At 35.9% G+C, this 25,643-nt stretch overlaps 1 protein-coding gene and 1 long non-coding RNA gene across 2 annotated transcripts; both read left to right on the forward strand.

Moving 5' to 3' along the window:
• Positions 1 to 557: 557 nt before the first annotated feature.
• Positions 558 to 6,864, forward strand: LOC132048009 (uncharacterized). The gene is made up of 3 exons (XM_059438958.1): positions 558 to 812; positions 6,157 to 6,240; positions 6,637 to 6,864. Exons 1-3 carry the CDS (start codon positions 669 to 671, stop codon positions 6,817 to 6,819), a joined length of 411 nt encoding a protein of 136 aa, XP_059294941.1. The 5' UTR covers positions 558 to 668; the 3' UTR covers positions 6,820 to 6,864.
• An 8,780-nt stretch (positions 6,865 to 15,644) lies between these two features.
• Positions 15,645 to 18,157, forward strand: LOC132048010 (uncharacterized). The gene is made up of 3 exons (XR_009412875.1): positions 15,645 to 15,825; positions 16,685 to 17,734; positions 17,821 to 18,157. It is a non-coding gene; the product is annotated as an uncharacterized LOC132048010 (long non-coding RNA).
• The last annotated feature ends 7,486 nt before the right edge of the window (positions 18,158 to 25,643 follow it).

Here is a 25,643-nt window from a genome sequence, read left to right on the forward strand (position 1 = left end):
CTTTTCATTAATCAAAATAAGATTAAAGTATCCACATATCCTATACCTCATTTACAAATTCAACTTATTATCTAATTTTAGGGTAAACAAAACTATGTGTATATCTGTTTGGCTCCTGCTTCCTACTGCAAACTCAGTTAGGTCTCACATTTTTCTCACTCCATTTATAAATAAAGCAATCGTTTTTTTTTTTTTTTTTTGGTGAAATTCAATAAACGATTGAAAATTGCCAAGTGCCAAACTACCAATAAGAAATAAACAGGCAAAATAAAATGATTGACAGAATGAGAAAGACTTAACATGTGTTATTTGGATTTGAGACAAGAAATTCAGCTCGAACAGACGTGCGAATAGCATGGGGAGAGTCAACTGTGCTTATTAAATTAATTGAACATCAATCATAAGAGCCCTAACAAAGACGGCAAAAATCTTGCTGCCTCCTCTCTTGACAAGACTCCTTTTCACCCATATGTGAAAGAAGTGGTAAAAAATAGCAAACTAAGTCCATAATGTGAAGGGAAAAAAAAAAGGGTCTTTGACATTTTTTTTTTTTTAAATTAAAGGCCACTAGGCTTTTTATCACCTAGGGCTTATTTTATTAATTTAATAAACAACAAAACAGAGATAGTCTGAAACAAAGCAACAGAGACAAAACAAAATGTAAAAAAATGAGCTTGCACGAATTAGAAAGTGTAGGCCAGGTATATCAATGGTCAGATCGGCCCTTCGTCGGAGATGTCAATGTCGTCGCCGGTGGAGCTTCCATCTTTGTCCTCTTGATTGATTCCATCCTTGTGTTGCACATGACCCGGGTTTGTTGCTTTTCCTCATCTTTGAATTCCAGCTTTTGTGCTTCCATTTTCGTTGTGTTCTGTGATGTGTCGGAGCAGATTCATCTTGTTGTTGCTCCGATCTTGTAGTTGGTTTGGTTCCTTATTGATGTTTTTGTGTATTTCCATGAATTGATCGATTCTCCTGATTGAATTTTTTTTTTATTCCCATTTTGCCCTGGATGTTTTGTTCCTTTCGTACTTGCATCTCAACTGCTTGCCTCTGTATTTGTGATCTGCGTCTGTGTATGCTCAAGTTGCACATATTCCCTGCTAATTGGCTTGTTGTATTGGTGCTTGACTTTGTGTAAGAGTTGCCCCTTTCCTGTGGTGCTTGATTTTTCTTCTCTGTAGTGAAATTTGTGTTGTTGTCCCGTTGTGTATGGTTTGCTGCGAGTGTAGCTTGGTTCCACAGTACTGAAAATATGAGTAGTAATCCTGCACATGAAACAAACAAGTTAGAGTAAAATAACATCTTCATTCTCTCCTTCCAAAGAATTTGAGAGTGCTGATGTTTGGTATTCCTCTTCCTTATTCTCCCATCCTGCTCTACTTTTTCTACCATTAACCACATCATCCTTTACAGTTCCTGATTCTAAGATATGGTATATTGCTCTTGTCACTGTTAATAAGCTTCCTTCCCCATAGTACCAGATCCTGAAAGCTATTAGCAGTGTAATCTCCCCTGTCTAGAGCTAAATTTGCTAGAAAATCAGCAAGTTTATTCCCCTCTCTGTACACATGAGAAACCAAAATAGTTCTTTCACTCATAATCCTCCAAATTTCCTCCACTATGTTAATGATGCGCAAGGATTGCCACTTCTTCTCCATTACATTTTCATCAACATGGAGTCGGTTTCACAACCATCGGTTTATCTCCATTATCTCCGTGTCTGTCTGTGGAATGGCTTAGCACGCTTCCTCGGTATTAGAAAAATTGCCTGCTTTCATTTCCTTAGACTGAGCAAATACCAGATCTCCATTAGCATTTCTCAGACAAAAGCTCCATGAGCTTCTGCCAGGGTTACCTCTTGATGCCCCATCAGTATTGCATTTCATCCAACCTATATCCGGAGGTCTCCAACACACCTGAGTAATCTTCAGCTTGGGAGTATAAGTATGTAATGCTTTCAATAAATCAACCCAATAATAAGGAGCATACTTGAAATTCTTCCTTCTTGCCTTCATAAATAGTATAATGGAATGCATAATCTTATACCTTAAGCTATTCACAGACAGCTTTCCACCATGCAGTAAAGTATTTCTCCTCTTCCAAAGTTCCCAAACAATAACAATTGGCACAGCTTGAAAGATAATCTTAATGTGATGGTTTACAGATGCTTCCCACCAAGCTGTAATAACTTGAGACAACTGTAATCCTTCAATCGTAATACATGCTGGTCCACTAAAATGCTTCCAAATCTGTTGTGCCACTTCTGATCTTAAGAACACATGTGCAATTGTTTCCTCCTGAGGTGTCTGACAACAACTACATCTGGATGCAAACTGGAATCCCCACTTTTTTAAAGTGTCATCTAGAGGCAATTTGGCTTGCCACAGTCTCCAAACAAAGAAACTCATCTTTACAGGTAATTTACTCAGCCACATGTATTCATAGATCTTTCTAGAGTCTTTCTTCTGTCTCAATAGTTGATAAGCAGAACTTACAGAGAAAGTTCCTCTAGAATCCCTTTTCCAGTAAGCTTTGTCCAGCTTCTCACCTCCAGAAGGTGGTTTCACCTGTTGAATTATTTGATTAGCTAACTCTGCAGGTAGAATCTCTCCAAGTTTCTCTTCTTTCCATCTTCCTTCATCCTGAACATCCTTCACCAGTACTACTGTAAAATCACATTGAAAATTTGGTGGCACTCTATGAAATAATGCTCCTAATCCAGTCCAGTTGTCTAGCCAAAAATAAGAATTTCCTTGCTTAAGTTGCCACCAAATTTCTTGATCGATATCATCTCTACACTGTAGCATCTTCTTCCACACATAAGTACCCCCTTTCCACTGAGCTAAAATAACATTGACTCTCTTTAAATATTTATTTCTCATGTAGGTCCTCCACAATGATTGCTTTGTCCTAAAGTTCCACCATAGCTTGGCAAACAAAGCTCTGGACATATCTTGCATGCATCTAAAGCCCATTCCTCCCTCTTCTATAGGATAACAAAGTGTAGTCCACGTTGTCCAATGTTTACTAGAGTTCCCCACTGAATTACTCCAGAAAAACTTAGCCAATAATCTGTGAATCTGAGCAAACACTCCTGAGGGTGGATCGCAAGCTGAAAGTAGATGGATGGGCATGCTCTGAAGGACATGCTTAATAAGAATAGTCCTTCCCCCTATAGACAAAAGCTTACCAGTCCATAAGCTTAGCCTCTTCTGTATCTTGTCAATGATCTCCTTAAAGTGACAAATCCTTCTTCTTCTATAGTATATTGGTACTCCTAGATAGGTAAAAGGGAACTCTTTTCTAGGAATACTTGTCTTCTCAACCACATCATTGGCCACTGTCTGAGAAACAGAGTGATGTAAGTACACGGCACTCTTATCTTTATTGATTTTTTGGCCACTAATCCTCTCATAATCTGTCAAAGTTTCCATGATCTTCTGCAAAGTATCAGGTTGTGCAGATGTAAAGATGATAGTGTCATCTGCATATGCTAAATGATTGATATATGGACTCCACTTAGGCATCCCATATCCCACATATCCTTCTTTATAATGTAGTTTATTCAGTGCCCTTGTCATGCATTCAGCAGCTAAAATGAATAAGGTAGGTGATAGAGGATCCCCTTGCTTTACACCTCTAGAAGATTTAAAGAAACCCTGTGCCTGTCCGTTTATCAAGATTGAATACCAGTTATTAGAGATGATTCTGTATACCATGTCAATTAGACTCTCCCCAAAACCCATTTGTCTAAGCACTTTGGTTAGGAAAAGCCAAGATACCCTGTCATAAGCCTTTGCCATATCCAGTTTAATAACTGTATTGGCAGGTTTACCCCTACTTCTGATATCATGCACAATCTCCTGAACAAGTAATATATTCTCCACAATGCTCCTTCCTTTGACAAAACCAGTCTGCTGAGGTGAAATAATATTTGGTAACAACTTCACCAATCTCTCATGAATAATTCTGGAGAATACTTTGCTGATGAAATTACTCAAGCTTATAGGCCTCAAATCAGAACAAGTAAGCACCTCCTTCTTTTTAGGCAATAACACTACATTAGTTAAGCTCACTATTTTGATCTGCTGATATCAGATTTGGAATGTTATCCAGCATCTCAAAATCAGTAGCCTCTTCTTCTGCAGTAAACTGATGCTGAAATAATTAACAGCTTCCACCGCAATATCCTCTTCTCTTTCTAGCCACACTCTATTCTGATTCTGAAGTCTGTTAATTTGTAGCTTCTTTCTTTTGCCTTGCACATGAGCATGAAAAAACTTTGTATTTCTATCCCCATCCATGAACCATTGCATTCCTGATTTCTGTTTCCAAAACTGCTCCTCAACTGCATAAAATTTTATCAGTTCTGCTTGCACCTTTTGTAACCTCTCTCTATTGGCACCAGAAGGATTCTCTTCAAATTCCTGTTCATGAATTTTAACCACTTCTTCTAGTGTATCAATCTGTCTGAATATGTCACCATAAGTATCTCTACTCCATTTGGATAAGATTTTACTCAACTTCTTCAATTTACTATGAAAGATGTAAAAAGGATCTGACCCATGAAATCCTGACCAATTATCCTTCACCATATCCATAAAAGTAGGATGCTCAATCCAGAAATTAGGAAATCTGAATGACTTTTTGATTATCCTGTTGTCCTCTTTACAATTAATCAACAAAGGTGAATGATCTGACCCCTGTTTAATAAGATGCTCCACTTCAATATTCGGGTATAAATCTTGCAGCCCCTGATTAGCTAAACATCTGTCTAGCCTCTTGAAAATGCATTGTTCATCTGATCTTCCATTCCACCAGGTGTACATGCTTCCTTTGAATCCCAATCGGTAGGTACGTATATTAATACACCGATTAAATCTTCCACTTCCACAAAAGGCAACTTCTAAACCTCCAAATTTCTCTATTTCATCCATTATAACATTAAAATCACCACCCACAAGCCATGGTGCATTAACAGTGTTAGAAATATGAAGAAGATCATTCCATAATGTTACTCTAGTTGCCCTATCTGTGCTGGCATATACAATAGAAATGACCATTTCTTGGCCTCCAATCAATTTTGTCAATTTCAAAGATAGCAATTGTTCTGTATCCTTTTGGGTCTCCACCTGATACTCATCATCTACAAATACCCAAATTTTGCCATTACTATTATGCCACGCAGTTGACATTCCCACCCATAATTTATACATCTCAATGTGTCTTTGATGCTGAAATGGTTCCATCAAAGCAATAAACTTGAACTTTTTCTGTCTGTTTAACATCACCACTCTTTCAAAAGCTTGCTGAGTGTTAACAGATCTAATGTTCCATATTAATGCACTATTCATTGAGAAACTTTGGATTTGGAAGCTGTTTTCCTTGTTTGTATACCTCCAACACCTACTGGAGGCACACTTTTACCTCTGGTTGTTTTTTTTGTGTTCTGCTTGTTGGTGTTTGCAACTTGCTTTGGTGATATGTCTCCTTTGGTCATAGCTTTTTGTATGCTTTGCGCTATGTTCTCTTCATCCAGTTCATCATCATCACCAATTTCAATTTCATTAGTAGTAACCTGTGGTTGTTGCTGGCCTCCATGCTTAAATTTTTTTTTAGTCAACTATGCATTTTTCATTTGACTGTCCTCCACTATAGTACTAGACTTACTCTTGTCATTCTCCACATAAGCAATCCAGTTTTCCCCCATAGCTTCTCCAATTTGTTCTTCTTGACACCTATTCTCCCCCTGTTGACCTCTATTGATCCTTTTATCCACTTCTGACGATGAAAGAGTATCATCAGGTTGTTGAATCAACGTTCCAGCCTCTTTAACACTTTCACTTATGCTTGTATCAGGTGGTTTATCAGGCACTTCATTTAAATCCACATCTTGCATTATTTTAGTCTGCCCCTGTCCCTTCTCCACATCTGCTGCTTTAGTTCCCTCCTCCTCTATTGCTTTGCTTTCCATTCCTTTGTTTACATGATCTTCTTCAGTTGTATTTTGATTGCTGGTTGTGATCTTTTCCTTGTTCTCATCAGATTTTGGTAACTCTGCTTGTGTTTTGATTCTTTGTTGTGTCTGCTCATGTTTGCTATTGACTGCTTCTTGTAATATGCTGCCTTTCTCCTTTTTTTCCTTGTCCCCAGATTCATCAGATGAGTTGCTCTCCACTACAATTGGGGCTTTGCTACCCTCTTCCTTTGTCTTATCAACAGATGATTCCACCAAAGGTTTTGATGACTGTACTTGTTGATTTCCTTGTTCTTTGCATATTTCTAGTGAAGTTTCTTCATCTACCTTTGATAGTGCCTCAAAAGAATTTCCCTTGTTCAGCTCCTTCTCTACTGTCTTTTGGTGTGTATTTTCCTCTTTGTTATCTCTTGTTTCCTTTCCTTTTTTCCCCTCTTCCATACCTTGCTTTTTGTTCTTTTTATGTGTCACTGCATTCCATTCCATTTTATTGTTATACCCATGATTCCTCCCATAATAATTGTTTGTTCCATTCCATCTTGCTGCCACTGGTTTAGCAGGTTGAGAACCATTATTCTCAAAATGTTTCCCATTCGGTTTGGTAGCTGCTTGATCTTTAGTATCCTCATTAACTTGTTTCCTCTTGGATTTTTCAGGTTCATCATGCTGCTCCGGCTTTGGTTCCTCCTTCTTGGGCCTATATTCAGGATGCACCACCCAACAACTTTGTATATCATGCCCTTGCAGTTTACAATGTGTACAATATTTTGGCAAATAATCATATTGGATTCTTTGCCATTTTGCTTGTACTTCCCCAGTCTCCTCATCAACACAACTGATATGAATCCTCTTTGGCAATTCCTTCAGTAAATTTACTTCCACTTTCACACGTGCACAACTTGGTCTCGTCTGATTAGTAGTAGCTTTATCAAGTACCAATGGTGTGCCTACTGCTTGTGCCAGAGTAAACATTGATTCTCTATCAAATAGATTTGTGGGTAGTCCAGGGAATGAGATCCATGCAATTGCTATCGTGGTTTCCTCCTCTGGGTTAAACCATGGATCCCATATTAGAAATCGTACAGGGTATATCCTTCCCCTATAATGCAATTCAAATGCACCAGATGTTAGGGCTGCATAATCTTCAAGTCGTGAGAGTCTCAATAAAAGATGTCTCTCCTCCAAAAAACCAATATCACACCGCCCTTTAATCCCCAATTGAATAGGTAGAAACTTCCTTATTTCATGTAAATCTGGTCTGCCATGAGAGAATTTTGCAATAACAAAGATATTTTAGGTTTTGACGTCGCGACAATTCCTCAAATTCCTTCTTTGTCCATGCAAACGTTGGTTCCCCATGTAGATATGTTATAGGTTTAAGGTTTAAAGCTTCCACTTCTGGGGGTGGTTGTAAAGCAGATAGAAAATTAAGTGTAGGTGTAGTGTCGTTTGTGGTGTTGGTCAATGGCAGACCAACCACCTGGGGTGGCTGGCTGCCGGTCTTTGACATATATATACATCTTAAGGAGAAATATTTACGAAACGTGACGATAGTTTTATATTTACAAAACATAACATTACAAATCCTATACAAAACATGCTTTATATTTAAAAAAAAAATTATTTTTAAATTATTTTTTATTTTTTAAAAATCATTTTTTTTTAAAAATATTTTTTTATTTTTTTTTAAAAAATAATTTTTTTAAATTTATTTTTATTTTTTTTAAAAATTAATATTTTTTTTTTTGCTCAAAAACTTATGTATGAAAGTTGTATGAAATGTGTATATCTCGCTCAAGACTTAAAAAGTTTGCTCAAAATTTAGTGTATGAAAAATGTATGAAATGTGTATATCTCGTTCAAGGCTTAAAAAATCCGCTCAAAATTGTGTGTATGAAAACAATATGAAATTTGTATCTTGCTCATGTCTTAAAATTTCGCTCACATTTTCATGTATAAAGTTCATGTTAGATTTCTGTAAAATTAATACAACTACAACAATATTGTATATAACTTTGATACAACATTCAAGACTTAAAATAATCGCTCAAATTTTTGTGTATGAAATGTGTATATCTTGATCAAGGCTTAAACATTATGCTTAAAATTTTATGCATGAGAATGGTATGAAATGTGTATATCTTCCTCAAGACTTAGAATTTCATTCACATTGTTTGTATATAAATTTCATATTAGGTTTACGGGAAAATTAATACAACTACAACAACATTTTAACAATTTTCATACAATATTCAAGGCTTAAAGTTTTCGCTCAAAATTTTGTATATGAAAATTATATTAAAAATTTTGCTCACACATACACATTTCATACAACTTTCATACACGTAAATATGAGGTAATTTTTTAAGCCATTGAGCAAAAAAAAATAAATTAATATTTAAAAAAATATATATAAAAAATATTTTTTTAAAAAATAAAATATTTTTTTTAAAAAAAATATTTTTTTATAAAAAATATATATATTTTCTGAAAAAAAAATAAAAAAACGAAAAATATATGAAAATCCGTCATGTTTTGTAATATATCGTTATGTTTTGTAAATAAGGAAAACTATCGTTACGTTTCGTAAATATTTCTCCTTAACATGTATATATACGTAGTTTTCCCAAAAAAAAAAGTGGTTCCGCATCTCATTGAAATTCTAAAATTCTTAGGCCCTATATAGTAGGATTAAGTCGAGAGGATGACCTTCTCAAATTTGCTTACCTTAAAACTCGTTTAATAGGGTCAACCAGTAAAATTAATAATAAAGAGGTCACAAAAAACGTAACTAACTCAAATTATGTTAATCTTTTCACGATATAAATATAACAAAAAATAACGTAATAAGAATAACAAATCAGATAATCAAAGTGATATAATTGAAAAGTACGAAATTGAGGAATTCTTATTGATTCTCCTGATTCAGATGACAATAAAATTTTTTGAAGAACAGTGATGAACAATAAGGTTGACAGAAAATGAATACAAAGTCGTGTGTAATTAGGTGAATCTAGATTGATATGATAGTGAGGAAGTGGGGAAATTTATAAGATAAGCTGGTGGTAACTACTTCCGTGATTCTCGTCTGTTTCAGCCGTCATGGCTAAGATCGTGAGCATTAAATGGAATTTCATCTATCTCGAAATCTGGGCGATGTTGTTTGATGGATCTCCTGTCCAAACACTCTAAACCTCCCCGGATAGATCTTCCAGGCTCTTGCTGTCCGGTGCAAGTAAGGCGGGTCCGGAAACTGATTATACAATGATCTAACAAGTGTTCGGTCTGACTGGTGTTGAGTGACTCAACATTTGACAGTAATGCTCTCTAGCCTTACCATGTGTCCAATCAAATAGTCTTTGCTTGTGTATTTTGTCAATACAATGTTTCTATTTTGTAATAATAACATATTCACAATTTTATACAAATTTAATCGTTTGAGAACTTTTTCATTCAGACGTACATGTTTGGTGTCTTTTATTTTCTCTATATTCACCAAATATTGTTAATTTATAAGTTCTATACATTTACAGAAAAAAAAAAAAAAACTTTTTCTTGAGATTATGACTAACGAATGTCTGCTGCAATTGATAGAGTTATATAACTATGTACATTAATTGAGAGGAAAAACAAGAAGAAAAAGATTACTCTCTTTAAATATTGTTTATTTTATAAGTTCTAATATTTTGTCAAAAATAACTATATTTTTGGTGAGAATAATATGACTAATGAATCTCCCCTGCAATTCATAGAGTACTTATTTCTCAATGCACATTAAGAAGAAAAATAAAAAGAAAAAGATTACTCATCCATGCTTTCGGAAAGAAATGAAAACAAAAGGTTTACCATGAGTCAACGTGCCCTTTCTTGAACACAATAGACTTGACAATAGGAAAATATTAAAATAAGAGGTTATATTATTCAATTAATTCATTTTGTTAATTATGATGTGGTTTTGGTAGTTTATCATTTGTGTCGGCAATATGTCATCAAATGAGTGATTAGCTCTGATCCAGTAACAATTTGTCTGAAAATAACCTAACCGACGTGTTTTCTAGCTAATACAAGAAATTATATATATCTTATAAAGTTTAATAAAGCAAAAACAATTTGTTAAACCCAAGGCAAATTGTTAAAATACTATAGCATATATTTTATAATGACAATGGTCTAACCAAAGCTAGGTTGAATACCGAAAGAACTTTGGCCAGCTAGATGGACAATTCTACCAAACCTAACAAGTATTCAAATGCTATTTGAACACGTTTAGATAATCTTTGATTACAAACTAGTGGTAGTAATTAATGCAGAGATGACTACAGCAATATTATTGAGCGAGTTTTGTTTGAAAAATGAGTGGTAAATCACTAGTAAAAGGACTTTTTGCTTTCTATTATATATCCGGCCCTCCTCTAAAAAAAATGTATAGATTTTTTATTATGCTTTGGAAGCAAATAAAAGTAATATTTAATGCAGAAATTATGGAAGCAATAAAATCAAACCGAGTTTTAATTGAAAATTGAGAAGTAATTCATTGATAGAATTTTTGTTTTCATTTATCGTGCCCTCCGCAAGAAAATTCAAAGAATGTATAGACAATATAATGCTTGGGAAGCAAAGGGCCACATTACGCGTGACACGTTGCTAAGAATCAAACTTGTAATAGCATTGCTTAACACTTTAGTGACTCAAGCTAATGTGTGATGTTCAGATCGCAACTAATTTCTTAATTTGTTCTTATGCGGTTGACCATCTTTCTCATTATAAGTAAAAAGTTATCCACAACTGCTGAGTACTTTCTCCGTCTCAATTTATATGATATAGCTTGACTGAACATGAAATTTAAGAAATAAAGGAAGATTTTTCAATTTTATAATCTAAAATAAGCCAAAGATATTTATGCGATTATAGATCATCTCGTTAAGCGTGACATGTAAAGTTTAAAGTTAAATTATTATCAAATATGAAAATGTATCATTCGTTTTAGGATAAACTAAAAAAGAAAAATATCACATAAATTAGAACAGAAGTAGTAATTAAATTTGATGGAAAATTATAAATGGAATCTAAGTCATACAAACTATTATCACGTCCTTTCTGCATTTAAAGTTTAAGAAAAAACCAATCCATCTACCCACCAACTACGGAGGAAATTCCAACTTAAGATACTCGTATCTAAATCAAATATTTAATCGGAAAACAAATGATTAACCCTTAATAATCTTTAGGTATGCCAGAAACTTTTTACATTTGGGCGCTGAGTTTTGTCCATATAATTCTTTTTTCGTGCATAATATAAAAATAAAAGTAAAATATTTTCCCTATATTTTCGGGTAGAAAATACTTCCTTTATTAAAAAAGTTATACTAGCGACAGCCCCCAAACTTGTCCACAGGTGCTTCATGGCCACTTAAATCTAAGCTTATTCCAATTGAGACCTAAACCATTTCGAATTTGAACCACTTAGATAATTTTTTAACAATCAATGAAAAATGTAAGTGTGTATAGTCCACTCACGGATGAGAACCAAAAAAGGGCGTCAAAAGCAGAACCAAAATACAGCACATTAGGAGCCCGTTTGGATTGGGCTTTATAAGTTGCTTTTATGGTAAAAAAATTTTTTCGAACTTTTTTTGAGTGTTTGGGTGATCGAACTAAAGCGTTTGTCTTAAAATAAGTTTCGAAAATATTAATTGGGTTTGTTTGGGCTTAGCTTATCTAAAAACGCGTTACATAAAAGTCGTTTTCAGCTTATAAGCTGCTTTTTTTAAGCCCATCCAAACAGGCTTTAGTTCGGAATCCATGGAGTTTCGCCGGAAAACGAATAGCTCCGGCCAAACAAAGTGCAAAAACAATCTTAAACATAAAAAACGGCTCAAAAATAGGGACAGATCTAGTAACAATATATAAGAGAGACGTAGGTCGGAGAAGGGGAAACAAGGCTCAATGACGTTGCTTCGACGGTAAATCACCAGAGTTACGCATACGACCATGTTTTATACAGAGCAAGCAATATCATTTAAAATCAAACAAATCCAGTTCAACAAAGACGAACCGAACCCAAGAGACGGAGGAGGATGGTGAAACAGTGGTGGCGTTGAGGAGTTGCTACCAAGAGGAAATTTAAAAAAAAATGAAAAAAGAGAAATTAGAGAAAGGAAAAAAAGGAAAAAAGGAAATGAATTAAGCATTTTTTAGTTCCTGGACGCGCTTAAGGAGAGTGGAACACACCCACTTAGCCATGTCTGCAAAAAGTGTCTAAGTAATTTAAATTTAGATTAGTTTAGATGTCAAATTGGAACAAACTTTTATTTATGTGGCCACAAGAAATATGTGGACAAATTTAGGAGGCCGCTTATGACTTTGGCCTAAACTTTAATTTTACCCCGTCTTCCAATTTATCTTTCTGGTCCCAATCTTGTGAAAAGGGATAGAATTATAGGTGGTGGTTTGACTGAAAAGGTTAGCTAGCTAGCTGGAGGTCTTGACGAGTTACTAGAATGGTTAAATTTTGAAAATATTGCATTACGAACAATAATTGGAAGTTTCCTTGGTTGTCTAGTTGTGGAATGGAAGTGTTGAATGGTTATAGCTCTGAGGCTTACAATGGTCGCGTCTTAGTTTAGATGTGGAAAATTAGAAAAAGCTAAAACATCATTATAGTCTTTGATTTGAGGGGACGAGAGATTGCTAAGGAAATTTTAAGACTTATGAGTAATCATCCACTACTTGTAACTGGAGACAACAGTTCTTAGCAACAGTAATTGAATAAGCTATATGCCTGAAATGATCCAGATGTGATGGTTCTGTGTTTGACTTTAAAATTGTTGGCAAATACAGTACTCCGTCTGTCCCAAGTTGTTTGAAACTTTTCTTTTTTTTAGAGTTAATTTTTTTAATTTTAATTGTGTATTTGAACAAAAAATTCTTAAATTTTTTGAAATAAAATTTACATATAAAAACTATATAAAAAGTACTATAAGTCACCATAATTAATGATTTAAATATTTAAAAAACATATGAAAAAATTACGGTCAAAGACCAACTCATTTGACTTTCAAAAAACGAAAAGTGTCAAATAATTTGGGACGGAGGGAGTATGACTTTTGAAAGCTAATGAATGATAAAGCATGAACAGTCACACAATATCATATCATATCATATCAATAAATCGAGAAAAGGATATAAAGGTCCCCAATGAAGCATGAGAGTAGGTTAATAGTCATATGCACTTAACGGTTTCGGTCCTTTAAGTTTGCCATAAGTTAACAGAAATGGAACCTTAACTATGAGAGTTGGTTAAAAATATTCCCTTCAGTATGCACTTAACGGTATTGGTCCTTTAAGTTCGCCAAAGTTAACACTTTTAGTGTCCGACAAAATATTTACCGAACTGACAAATTATTTACCGAACTCTGTTTGTTAGATTTGACGAGAACTATAAATAAAAGGAAAAAATTAGCGAGAACTCACATCTAGAGGTACACATTATTAAAGAAATGGTCAAATGCCTCGGGACAAAATCGACGGATGTCAGTCGGTTATAGGAAAAAATCGAGAAAAAACCTACAGACTTGATAATGTCAGAAAATAGTGTCTCGAAACATAAAGACCGACGGACTCTATCAATTAAAACCGAGGGAATCCAAAGGCTAAATAAAATACACTAGACTTTAGAAATAATTTAGAAATAGCGTATAAACTAAAAATAGTTGTCACTATAAAAAACAAGCGAAAAAATGATGGACGGACATTTTTGGATAAAATCGAGGGACACTATTTTTTAATTTTTGTTTTTTACAAAAACCAACGGAAAAATTTATTTTTGAGGAAAAATGTGCGGAAACTATTTTTTTTTAAAAAAATCGAATCACTTTTTTTTAGTAGTATTTATTTTTTTCTCGAGTTTTCTAAAAACGAGTCTAGTATATTTTACTTAGCGAATAGAATCCCTCGATTTTAATCGACAAAGTCCATCGGTCTTTGTGTTTCGAGACATTATCTTCTGACATTATCAAGTTTGTTGGTTTTTCCTTATAACAGACTAGCGTCCGTCGGTTTTGTCACAAGGTATTTGGCCTTTTCTTTAGTAATCTAGAGTTCTCGCTAATTTTTTCCTTTTTTTCATAGTTCTCGTCAAATCTAACAAACATAGTTCGATGAATATTTTGTCGAGACTAAAACTGTTAAGTTTTGGCGAACTTAAAGGACCAAAACTCTTAAGTGCATACTTAAGGGACTATTTTTAACCAACCCTCATAGTTAAGGGACCATTTTTGTTAACTTGTGGCAAACTTAAAGGAGCAAAACTATTAAGTGCATAGTTAAGGGACTATTTTGAACCTACTGTCATAGTTAAGGAACCATTTATGTCCTTTTCTCTTAATATTTGGGAAAATTATAGAACTATGTTTTATAAAAATGAAAAAATTAGAGAGTGTTTGTACTCACTTTTTAAAGGTACACAAAATTAAAGAAATGGTCAAATGCCAATCGGGACAAAATCGACGGATGTTTGTACTTTTATAGGAAAAAAATCGAGAAAAAAAAAAACGGACTTGAAATGTCAAAATAAGTGTCTCGAAACATAAAGACCGACGGACTCCGAAACAAATGAAAGAAAAACGAGGGAATCCAAAGGCTAAATAAAATACACTAGACTTTAGAAATAATTTAGAAATAGCGAGTTAACTAAAAAGTTGTCACTATAAAAAACAAGCGAAAAAATGATGGACGTTAAGGAAGTGGATAAAATCGAGGGACACTATTTTTAATTTTTATTCCTTTTTACAAAAACCAACGATAAGTCCATCGATTATTTTTGAGGAAAAATGTGCGGAAACTATTTTTTTTTTCAAAAAAGAATCACTACCTTTGGAAGTATTTATTTTCTCGAGTTTTCGGTAAAATAATATATATCTAGTATATTTTATATATATATATATATATATATCCCTCGATATTTATATATATATATATATATATATATTTGTGTTCCGAGACATTATTTTCTAACATATATCATATATATATATATTTATATATATATATATATATATATATATATATATATATATATATATATATATATATATATATTTGACCAATCTATAGAGTTCTCGCTAATTTTTTCCTTTTTTCATAGTTCTCGTCAAATCTAACAAACATAGTTCGATGAATATTTTGTCGAGACTAAAACTGTTAAGTTTTGGCGAACTTAAAGGACCAAAACTCTTAAGTGCATACTTAAGGGACTATTTTTAACCAACCCTCATAGTTAAGGGACCATTTTTGTTAACTTGTGGCAAACTTAAAGGACCAAAACCGTTAAGTGCGTAGTTAAGGGACTATTTTGAACCTACTATCATAGTTAAGGGACCATTTTTGTCCTTTTCTCTAAATAAATCCACTGAAGTATCAAATCGTGTGAGCACACATACTATGAGTGTCACGGTCAACTCTGAATACGTCGAAACTAGGAGTCCGCGACTTTTGTAGCATAAAAAAAAACAATACTAGGTTCCACGTACTAATTTAGTGCGTGAAAGGACTAAACTACAAAAATGCAAGTTGGGCCTTTCACGCACGAAATTCGAAAAAGGCAACAAAAAGTCGCCCCTCCTTCCCCCCAAAAAAAAAAAAAAATTTCACTTCCCCACCAACCCGCCATTAACGCTCGTTTTCAGTGGTCCCCAACCCCCCAAAACGCTATTTTCGTGTTGTTTTTCAATCCAAAACTCAATATTCTTGGTATATTGAAGTGTAGGAACAAGTTTCTAAGGTTAGATTTTGGAATAGAGCGGCGCGGAGCTCATTTTGAAAACTCAAAAACACCTTCATTCTAGGTATTTTACTACGAATTTTTTATTACATTGCTAAATATATTATTACCTTAGGTATGGTGGGAGGGATCTGTGGTGGATTGCGCTTTTTTTTTTGTGCGTTTTTGGGCAAAACCCACCACTTTTGCCCCCTTTTTTTTTTTTTTTTTAAATTTGTTTATCTATTGTTAATTAGTTAATTATTTATTGCTTGTTTATTTAGTATTTGTTAATTGTTCGATTAGCGACTTAAGTATTTATTAATTGTTAGACTAGCTATTTCAATTGTTAGACTAGCTAATTATTTATTTAGTTTTTGTTAAGCCAATTGTTTATTTGTTAATAATTTCTTAATTGTTTCATTAGTTAATTAATTGTTTATTTGTTAAATATACGATAATAATTTATTAATTTTTTGATTAGTTACTTAATTGTTTATTTATTAAATATATGATAATAACTTGTTAATTATTTGATTAGTTAGTTAATTGTTTATTTATTAATTATTTATACTAATTGTATTGCTAACTAATTGTTAATTATTTGACTTATTAATTTTTAATCTTTATATTTTAGGATTGAAAACCCTTAGTTTAGGATTCATAACCCGTAGCTTAGGATTGAAAACCCTTAATATAATTTTCGATAAAAGATTACATAACTAATATTACTTGTTAATGATTTATTTAAAATACGTAAAACAGATGGGTCACCACAATCCTTAATAAAATTTTGATAAAAGATTACATAACTAATATTACTTGTTAATGATTGATTTAAAATGCGTAAAACGGATGGATCACCACAATCCTTAATAATTTTCGATAAAAGATTACATAACTAATACTACTTGTTAATGATTGATTTAAAATGCGTAAAACAGATGGATCACCACCCTCTTGATCCAGGGCCCTTCGACCGAGAGTTACTATATCTTCAGCCCGAGCATAGGTCGCAACATATATGGACATCCGACCTGCAGCCTGAGTCTCAGGTCCGTACCCGGTTAAGGGACTCAGCATGGGAGATCTTGGCTGCTCGCCCCCCACATTCTCGTGTCTTGGATATACTACGTCGGGGCGGTATCTACCGGTGCGTCAAAGTTGGTCGGGTACAGCACGATAGGTCGCTAGTGACGGCATTGATTGAGAGGTGGCGACCGGAGACGCACACATTTCATCTCCGCACCGGTGAGGCTACCATTACCCTTCAGGATGTGGAGGTCATTTATGGGCTACAGGTTGATGGACGCCCATTGTATATTAAGGAGCCTCATGTGCTGCCGCCTTACCTGGATGAGTTGACTAGGCTCACTTGGTTTCGCGGCTCGGATGGTCATATTTCCGGCCGCAGTGGCTTTTGTTGTCGACCCTTTATGCTCACTTGCGCCTCACAGACATGCAACATCCGATTGGAGAGGACACACCTCAGGCTGATGTTGACCGACGTGCGCGTCTATACCTACTCATCATATTCGGGGCCATCCTGTTCCCGAACACTTCGGGTTCGCATATGAGCTTGAGGTATCTTCGGTATATCGACGATCTCGCCGAGATAGGATGTTATAGTTGGGGCGCTGCTATGCTGGGCTATATGTATCGAGGATTCTGCCGATGTTCTATGGGCACGAGGGTAGAGGTCCCTGCATTTTGCTCGCTCCTTCAGGTAATATATTTAAGTGTGTGTAATTAAACACAAAATATATTTTTTTAAAACGACGACTGATAAAATATTTTTTAAATGACTATATCATATATGGGTGTGGACTAGGTTGAGACCTTTTCAGCCCATACCAGCTCACCCTCCCGCTGACTATCTTACTGTGCCGATGCCATACGCGCGGAGATGGTCGCGAGGCGTACGCCGACGTGCGGAGACGCACCACAGCCTTCTCCCGTTTAGGGATCAGCTAGACCGCATGACGGCGCGTACGGTATGTTCATATTTTGGATCCACACGCTAGACCACATAGCTACTATTTTAGTCTTTTATTGTTAACTAGTTCAATTCTTTTTACAGGCTTTTATATGGACGCCGTATGATCATATTTTGGATGAGTTCTGCCGGCGTTTTGTAGGGCTGGTCAGCACATGTGGATGTCGCGGTGTCCATTGATACATATGGATATCGTTGAGTATCACGCGCCCGACCGCGTGTTACGGCAGTTTGGGTATGTACAGAATATACCCGCGGCTACGGATTGGGAGCATGACCACTATGTGAGGGACGAGCGTGCGGGCGTCGATGATGCATGGCGACTCCATATGCAGCAGCAGGTCCAGAGTTGGGATGTGAGGATGACGAGCCTAGCGGTGGTCGGACATGACACTCCGATCCATGTGTACATGGAGTGGTACATGCGAGATCACTCGCATCGTGGACAACCCCTCTAGGCGTCGTCCAGATGGCCTGGGATATGTAGCTCTCGCAGGAGCGTACGAGGCGCTGGTAAGTTTTATTAGTCTTAAACTTAAACCATCGTCTTATGTACTACTTTACAAATTTATTCAATTGTTAATATTTGCAAACATATGCGGCACGGACCGTTCGGACGATGCGCTATGAGAGTTTTATTAGTCTTAAACTTAAAGTATGCGATCGTCTTATGATTTTTTTTCAAATTTTACAATTTTTTAAGTGGAAATTTATTCGGCGTATTGTTTTGAATATTTGGTTCGAAACATTGCGGTTTTTTGGCATTGGTTAAGCAATAGTCACCGTTCAAATGATTCATGATCACATATCAAGATGTCTTTAGTACAAATTTCCGTTCAATGCCGTAGGCGGCCGAAGGTGGCAAGGGCGGCTGCGATGATCGGCGACCGGAGGTCACTCGGAATCGGTAGTCGAGTTCTCATTCGGCGACTGTCGAGATGTCCTAGTAATAACAACAACAAATTGATATAAAAACATATTATACTAAATATTCGGTTAAACCGAAAAATCAAAAATCCGAAACCGAACACCGAATTTGCTATTTAAAAAAATCGAAATCGACCAAGCACATGACACCGAAAACTCGAAAAATTAAGCATCGGTGATTCGATTTTTCGGTTTTGGTATTTATGCCCCACCCTTGCGACGGATGATTGAGCTTGCCGAGACTTTGTGACGTGACATGACTTCGACACCAGCGTGTTCATCCCCACCTCGGGGCGGTGGTCGCGGTCGCCGAGGAGCCGGTGGCCATCGCGAGGTAGGCCGTCGACAGAGTGATGAGGCTTCGACTTTTAGATCCCGCCGAGTTCTTACCGGCCGGCGACACGATATCCCATCGACTTCTCATTCCCGCCGTCGACTTTTACCTTTATATACGCCGGACCCTTTTTCAGATTATATGCCCTGGCCTTCATTTCCACATCCACCGCCGTGATCCATAAGGTGAGCGGCGGTTGATCTATATATTACTTCGACGACTCCATGTTCGAGGACTTCGTGTTTGATACGGCACCATCCGCATCTCCGCCCGGGGGGCCGCTCGGAGCCCTCTCACCAGTATCTCGGAGGCCGTCGACACACGTTTGACTTTTACAATAAAGTAAAATAATTTATTAATTATTTATTTATTTCAGGTTCATTTTAGAATAAATCTAATCTAAATTGTTTATATATTATTTCAGGTTCATTCTTCTACGCCTGTGGACCCATCTCCTGCACCGGGGCCCACTCAAGAGACCGTTGAGGAGCCAGCTCAGGAGCCCTCTCACCAGGCATCTCAGGAGGCCGTCGACACACAGGTTTGATTTTTACAATAAAATAAAATAAAATTATTAATTAGTTGTTTATTTCATGTTTAGTTTAGAATAAATCTAAATTAAATTATTTATATGTTATTTCAGGTTCATCCTCTGCGCCTGTGGACGGGTCTCCTGATGAGTTTGACGAGGAGCCATGTTATGAACCGGCCCCACCGCCCACCGTCATTTCCCATAGAAAGCATGTTATGAACCGGGGACCGGGTCGAAAGAAGGGAAGGAAGGGAAGCAAGGATGATCATGCCATAGAGCATGTACAGATTAAGAGGAGGAAGGGGGATGGAGATGATGGTGGTGGTGGTGGTGGTGGGGTTAGCCTTAGGCCTAGCCGAACTCTAAAGGCTCCCACTTGTGGGACCTGAGATTGTGAATGTTGTAAATAAAGTGTACATTTTATGTTATTATTTTCTTAATGATAATTAGTTATCTTAATAATAACTCGTGCGACGTATGGAAAAAAACGTGATTTTAATAGGTTAAAAAAAAAAAAACCAATATTAATTACAAATGAAATAAAAGTGTAAGGGGGAAGGGGAGAATTAAACAAAAGTACACTCTTTCACACACAAAATGATTGAAAGTGCAAAAACTTATTTCACATAAAAACTTAACCTTTCACGATATAACCGTGACAACGCATAATTTCGTGCGTGAAAAAAATCACAATTTCAAGAATCTATGACACATTTTGACAATACATTACCGCATTATTTGACCATTTTAATACGACTTGTATTGCGCACCATTTTAATGCGCACTAAGTATTGATTTGACAACACACCACGCATGACAATTTCAGGAATCTATGACACATAAAGGCTTGATTTGACAATACATTGCTGCATTATTTGATCATTTTAATACGACTTGTATTGCGCACCATTTTAATGCGCAATGTAAGTATTGATTTGACAACACACCACGCATGACAATTTCAGGAATCTATGACACATAAAAGCTTGATTTGGCAATACATTGCTGCATTATTTGATCGTTTTAATACGACTTGTATTGCGCACCATTTTAATGCGCACTGTAAGTATTGATTTGACAACACACCACGCATGACAATTTCAGGAATCTATGACACATAAAGGCTTGATTTGACAATACATTACTGCATTATTTGACCGTTTTAATACGACTTGTATTGCGCACCATTTTAATGCGCACTGTAAGTATTGATTTGACAACACACCACGCATGACAATTTCAGGAATCTATGACACATAAAGGCTTGATTTGACAATACATTGACCATTTTAATACGACTTGTATTGCGCACCATTTTAATGCGACTATTGATTTGACAACACACCACGCATGACAATTTCGTAATGACACATAAAGGCTTGATTTGACAATACATTGTTGCATTATTTGATTTTAATACGACTTGTATTGCGCACCATTTTAATGCGCAATGTAAGTGTTGATTTGACAACACACCACGCATGACAATTTCAGGAATCTATTTAACTTGAAGGCTTGACGAGTGAAAAACTCATCAATTTCATAAGTCTAAGTCTTACAAGTCATTTAAAAAAAAAAAAATCAAACTTCATAGAAAAAATGTCTCAAAATGCTTCAACTGTTAAGGTTTCACTATTTTGGGATGGAGATATCATCGAGCACAATTACTCTGTTCGTTATAGTATCAAACCAAAAGCCCATGTTAAATTTTCAACAACTTTAAATTATGAAACACTAGTCAGTTACATGCACAAAAGAATGAAAACTACACCCACCGAGTTTGGAATCTCACTAATTATTATATCCACAAACAATATCAAACGGTGTAGTGCGTTATGGCATGCACAATATCAACGATGATGAATCTTTGAGTGATTATTTGGGATCGCCGAAGAATATCGTGATTTAGTATTCATTAATGTTCTTGAGATGTATGTTGAAAAGATACCTCGAGAAGAAGTCCCTCAAGTCCATTATTATTCATGGTAACACTTATGGGGACTTTAGTTCTTATGGAGACATTTTGAGTGGTCAAGTGCCGTATTAAAATCTAAGCTATATAATTTAATCAAGCTTACAATGAAAATTGGTAAATATGGATTTTTCATATTATTATATGTGTAGTAGCACGTGTTTGTTGTATGAATTGGTAAATAACCGCTTTCAAATCTTTATAGGAACTATTCTCAAAACTCGCCAAAGGTGGTACCAAATATGGATGTTGGTCAATCCTCTCGGTTCGGTGGAGTTGATCATTCTCCACACCATGACAATGCTTATGAACAATAGTAAGTTCATCATATATATATATATATATATATATATATATATATATATATATATATATATATATATATATATATATATATATATATATGATGTTGGTATTTAAAATATGTTACTTTTCGTGTAGGAGGATGAATGCACTTGATAATGAAGATTTTCCTAATTATTATGAGTCATCATCAAGTGATGACGATGAAATAGCTAATAATGCAGGTAACCGATGATGAAGATGATGATGATGTTCAAGTTGGTATGACCAACAATATTCCTCAAAGCCAAAACCAACAAGAACCAATGCACCACCACGTACCACCACCGATGGCTGAAAACCCAACTTCTGAAAGCCCAATTCAGTGGCATTCTAACAATATCCCTTATCTTGACAACTGCTGCGGGATGGGTCGTGATGATGCATTTGTCTTCACAAGAGAAGATGATGATAGTCGCCTAAAAACCTGGATTGAACCAAAGGATCTCAACAAAGATCGATGCTACCTTGCAAAGGGAATGTTGTTCGCATCCAAAAAGGCGTTGCAACGGGCTGTCAAAATTTATTGTTTTAAGGACATGAGGGAGTTTAAGGTTGATCAGTCAAACACAAAGATATGGAGGCTAGTTTGTAGATGACGGTATCAAGGCTGTGAGTGGTTGCTTCGGGGAATTGTTAAGCCTGATGGTATGTGGGCTATCACAAAATTCCGCGAAAGACACACTTGTGATATGGAAGAAAATCGAGCAGATCATTATAATTTAGATACAAACATGATTGCTCAAGTGTTACTTAAAGACATTGCCGAAACGCCAAGGTAACTTATCCTACCTAGTACATTATATGTCTTATATCAATTGAAAGATCATTACTAAATGTTGTTTGTTTAAACTTGTGCAGGTTCCCCATCAAAGATTGTATTCGAAACGTTCAAACCGTATATAGTAAAACTATAAGCAACAGAAAGGGATTTCTCGGCGTAGACGCGCTTTTGAGATGGTCTTTGGAAATTGGCATACTTCTTTTCAATCGCTGCCAAGGTATATGGCAGCTCTACAACATTTTAATCATGGTACTGTTGTAGAGTGGCGGCTTATAGAGGGTAAAATCTTCAACTTCGTATTTTGGACATTCAAACCATGCATTGATGGTTTTGCTCACTGCCGACCAGTGATATCCATAGATGGTACGCATGTATATGGTGCCTACGACATCAAGCTCCTAATTGCAATAGGAATGGATGCCAATGGGTCAATATTTCCTCTTGCTTTCGCAATTGCCGCTAACGAGAGCAACAACATATAGGGGATCTTTTTGACCCATTTGAAGACTCATGTTATTAAGGATCGTATCGGCATATGCGTGTTGTTTAATCGTCATAAAGGCATATTGCACAATATGGATAATTTATCGGGTGGCGGTACCTCCCTTTGTTTACCATCGCTATTGCTTAAGGCACTTGAAGGCAAATTTGCAATCAAAGTTTCACAATGGCACTCTAAACAAATTGATGTGGGGGGCTGCGATGGAGCATCAACAACGAAAATGGGCTGCAAAAATGGATCTGATCAGGGCAGTGAGTGAACCCGCATACGTTTGGTTGATGAAGCTCGAAGTTGAAAAATGGACGCTTCATGCTGATGGAGGCAAAAGATGGGGCTGCTCACAACAAACAACTCGAGTCTTTCAATGGCTTGCCGAAATCGCTCGAGGACTACTCGTCACCGCAATGGTAAGAATGACTTTCAAGCAGGTTGTGGAGTGATTTGTGGTTAGGACAAGGTAGGCCAGAGCGATATTAGCCGACGGCGGGACATGGGTGCCAAAGCCCTTCAAAAATATGGAGCATTATAGAAAAAAATGTGAGTATCACCAAATGACCGAGTATGACCCAATTCAACATGTGTATGAAGTTAGGACAGGTTATTACAACGGTAAGGGTGGAAACGTGCATACCGTTTATGAGGCAACAAGAACATGCACTTGTGGTAAGTGGCAAACGTACCACATGCCGTGTTCTCATGCTGTCAAGTGCTTCGAGAGAATGAGAAAAACGGTAACAAGTTATGTGGCGAGGGAATACAAGGTCCACAGTTACCTTAGATCATATTCCGGCCAATTCCACCCACTTGGTAATGAAGCTTATTGGCCAAACGAGCCATTTTCGATGGTTGCTAACAAGGATTACATCGTAAATTGGGCATTAACTCACGGAGTCGTAGACCCAATCAAATGGATGTTAGTGAAAGAACTTACTCTCGCAAGTGCTCTATATGTAAGCAATATGGCCATGACAAGCGTTCGTGTGGGCAACAAGGCCGTGGTAGTACAAGCACGTCTCAAAGTAATAGAGCCTCTAGAACTTGAAGATTGTATTGTTATTGTAATTTATTATTGTATTGCTTTGAATTAGTATTGTAATTAAATGGAATGAATTATTTTTTAATTAATATAAACCTCTCGTATTGGATGAATTATTATTAAATCAAATATTTATATTTGTACATTCAAATATAATAAATCACTTAAATCAAAACCTTATAAATATGACAAGTTTCAAAACTTACTTCGGGGCACTTTAGAACCCCTAAAATGACGATCCAAACGTTTAGGTGGACTTGATGTAACGAGCCGACATTATTGCACGCAAAAAAAGATATTAAGTTTTATATAAAATATTGATATTTTGGGATTTTGAAACATAACTAATCTTTGCCCAAAGTATTGAATAAAACGTGATTTGAAAGGTAACACAAAAAAAGAAAAGAAAAAAAGGCCTCCTTCACGCACGAAATTCGTGCATGAAAGGCCCAACTTGCATTTTTGCAGTTTGGTCCTTTCACAAACTTAGTAATGTTTTTTTTTTTTTTTTTTTTTTTGTGTTAGTTTGGTTCAATTTTTTTTTTTTTGTGCTACAAAAGTCGCGGACTCCGAAACTAGCTAACCTAGCTCATACTCGGCCAAACACATGAACTAGATGATTTAAATGTATACAAGCAACATATATCACCTGCTTTTAAGGAAAAACAATCAAACCAAGAGTTAAAGTTTCACTTGCTTTATAACAGGCGGACAAATCTCTCTTAAATGTTGATCTCTGTTCAAAGAATCTTTAGTAACCTCAATCGATTCAAAATCATAAATAATGAGTCCAAATTAGGTTAGGAGAACTATTCCAAAAATTTTAAGATGCCTAAGCATCAAAGTCAACCCAATTGATCAACTCAAACCCGTCCATCATGGGTCAGCGATTCGAAATATAATTTTTTTACATGAATGTGTTACCTATAAGCTGGAGTCCAGTTCAATAATCAAAGCTCTATTTTGATATATTTGCTAAGTCAAATCATTGTTTTTTAATTTTAAGTTTAGGTCTAAAATCTCAATTTTAATTAGCCTCTTAAATCTCTATTTTCGTGGCCCAATTTCTATGAAAGTTACTTATAATCATAAGTTTTATGTAAGGAATCAATACCTCAAATATATGGGGTTGAAACTCCACCTTTTTGTGATGCAAACCTCAAATTTTCTTTTAAAAACGTTGTTGGCTCAATTTTTCTTTTAAAAACGTTGTTGGAATTTCTCAGCCGTATTTATACTACTAAACTTCTTCACGATCACAATCAAGGATTTCGCATTTGCATGCGTCGTCTTACCTGGCTTGCGCGATTGGGCCAATACCTCATGTCACATAAGACGCTTAACCTAGGGTTGACTGACCTTAATCATCGCGGTCGATCCCTGGTCCCTCTATCTCGATGCGCGACGGCGCTGTGCGATTGCGAAGAAAGCATATCATCACCAGAAAAATCTACAATCTCAATTATCCTCACATGGTG

The sequence above is a fragment of the Lycium ferocissimum genome, chromosome 2 (assembly GCF_029784015.1).
Source record: "Lycium ferocissimum isolate CSIRO_LF1 chromosome 2, AGI_CSIRO_Lferr_CH_V1, whole genome shotgun sequence".
Taxonomy (NCBI): domain Eukaryota; kingdom Viridiplantae; phylum Streptophyta; class Magnoliopsida; order Solanales; family Solanaceae; genus Lycium; species Lycium ferocissimum.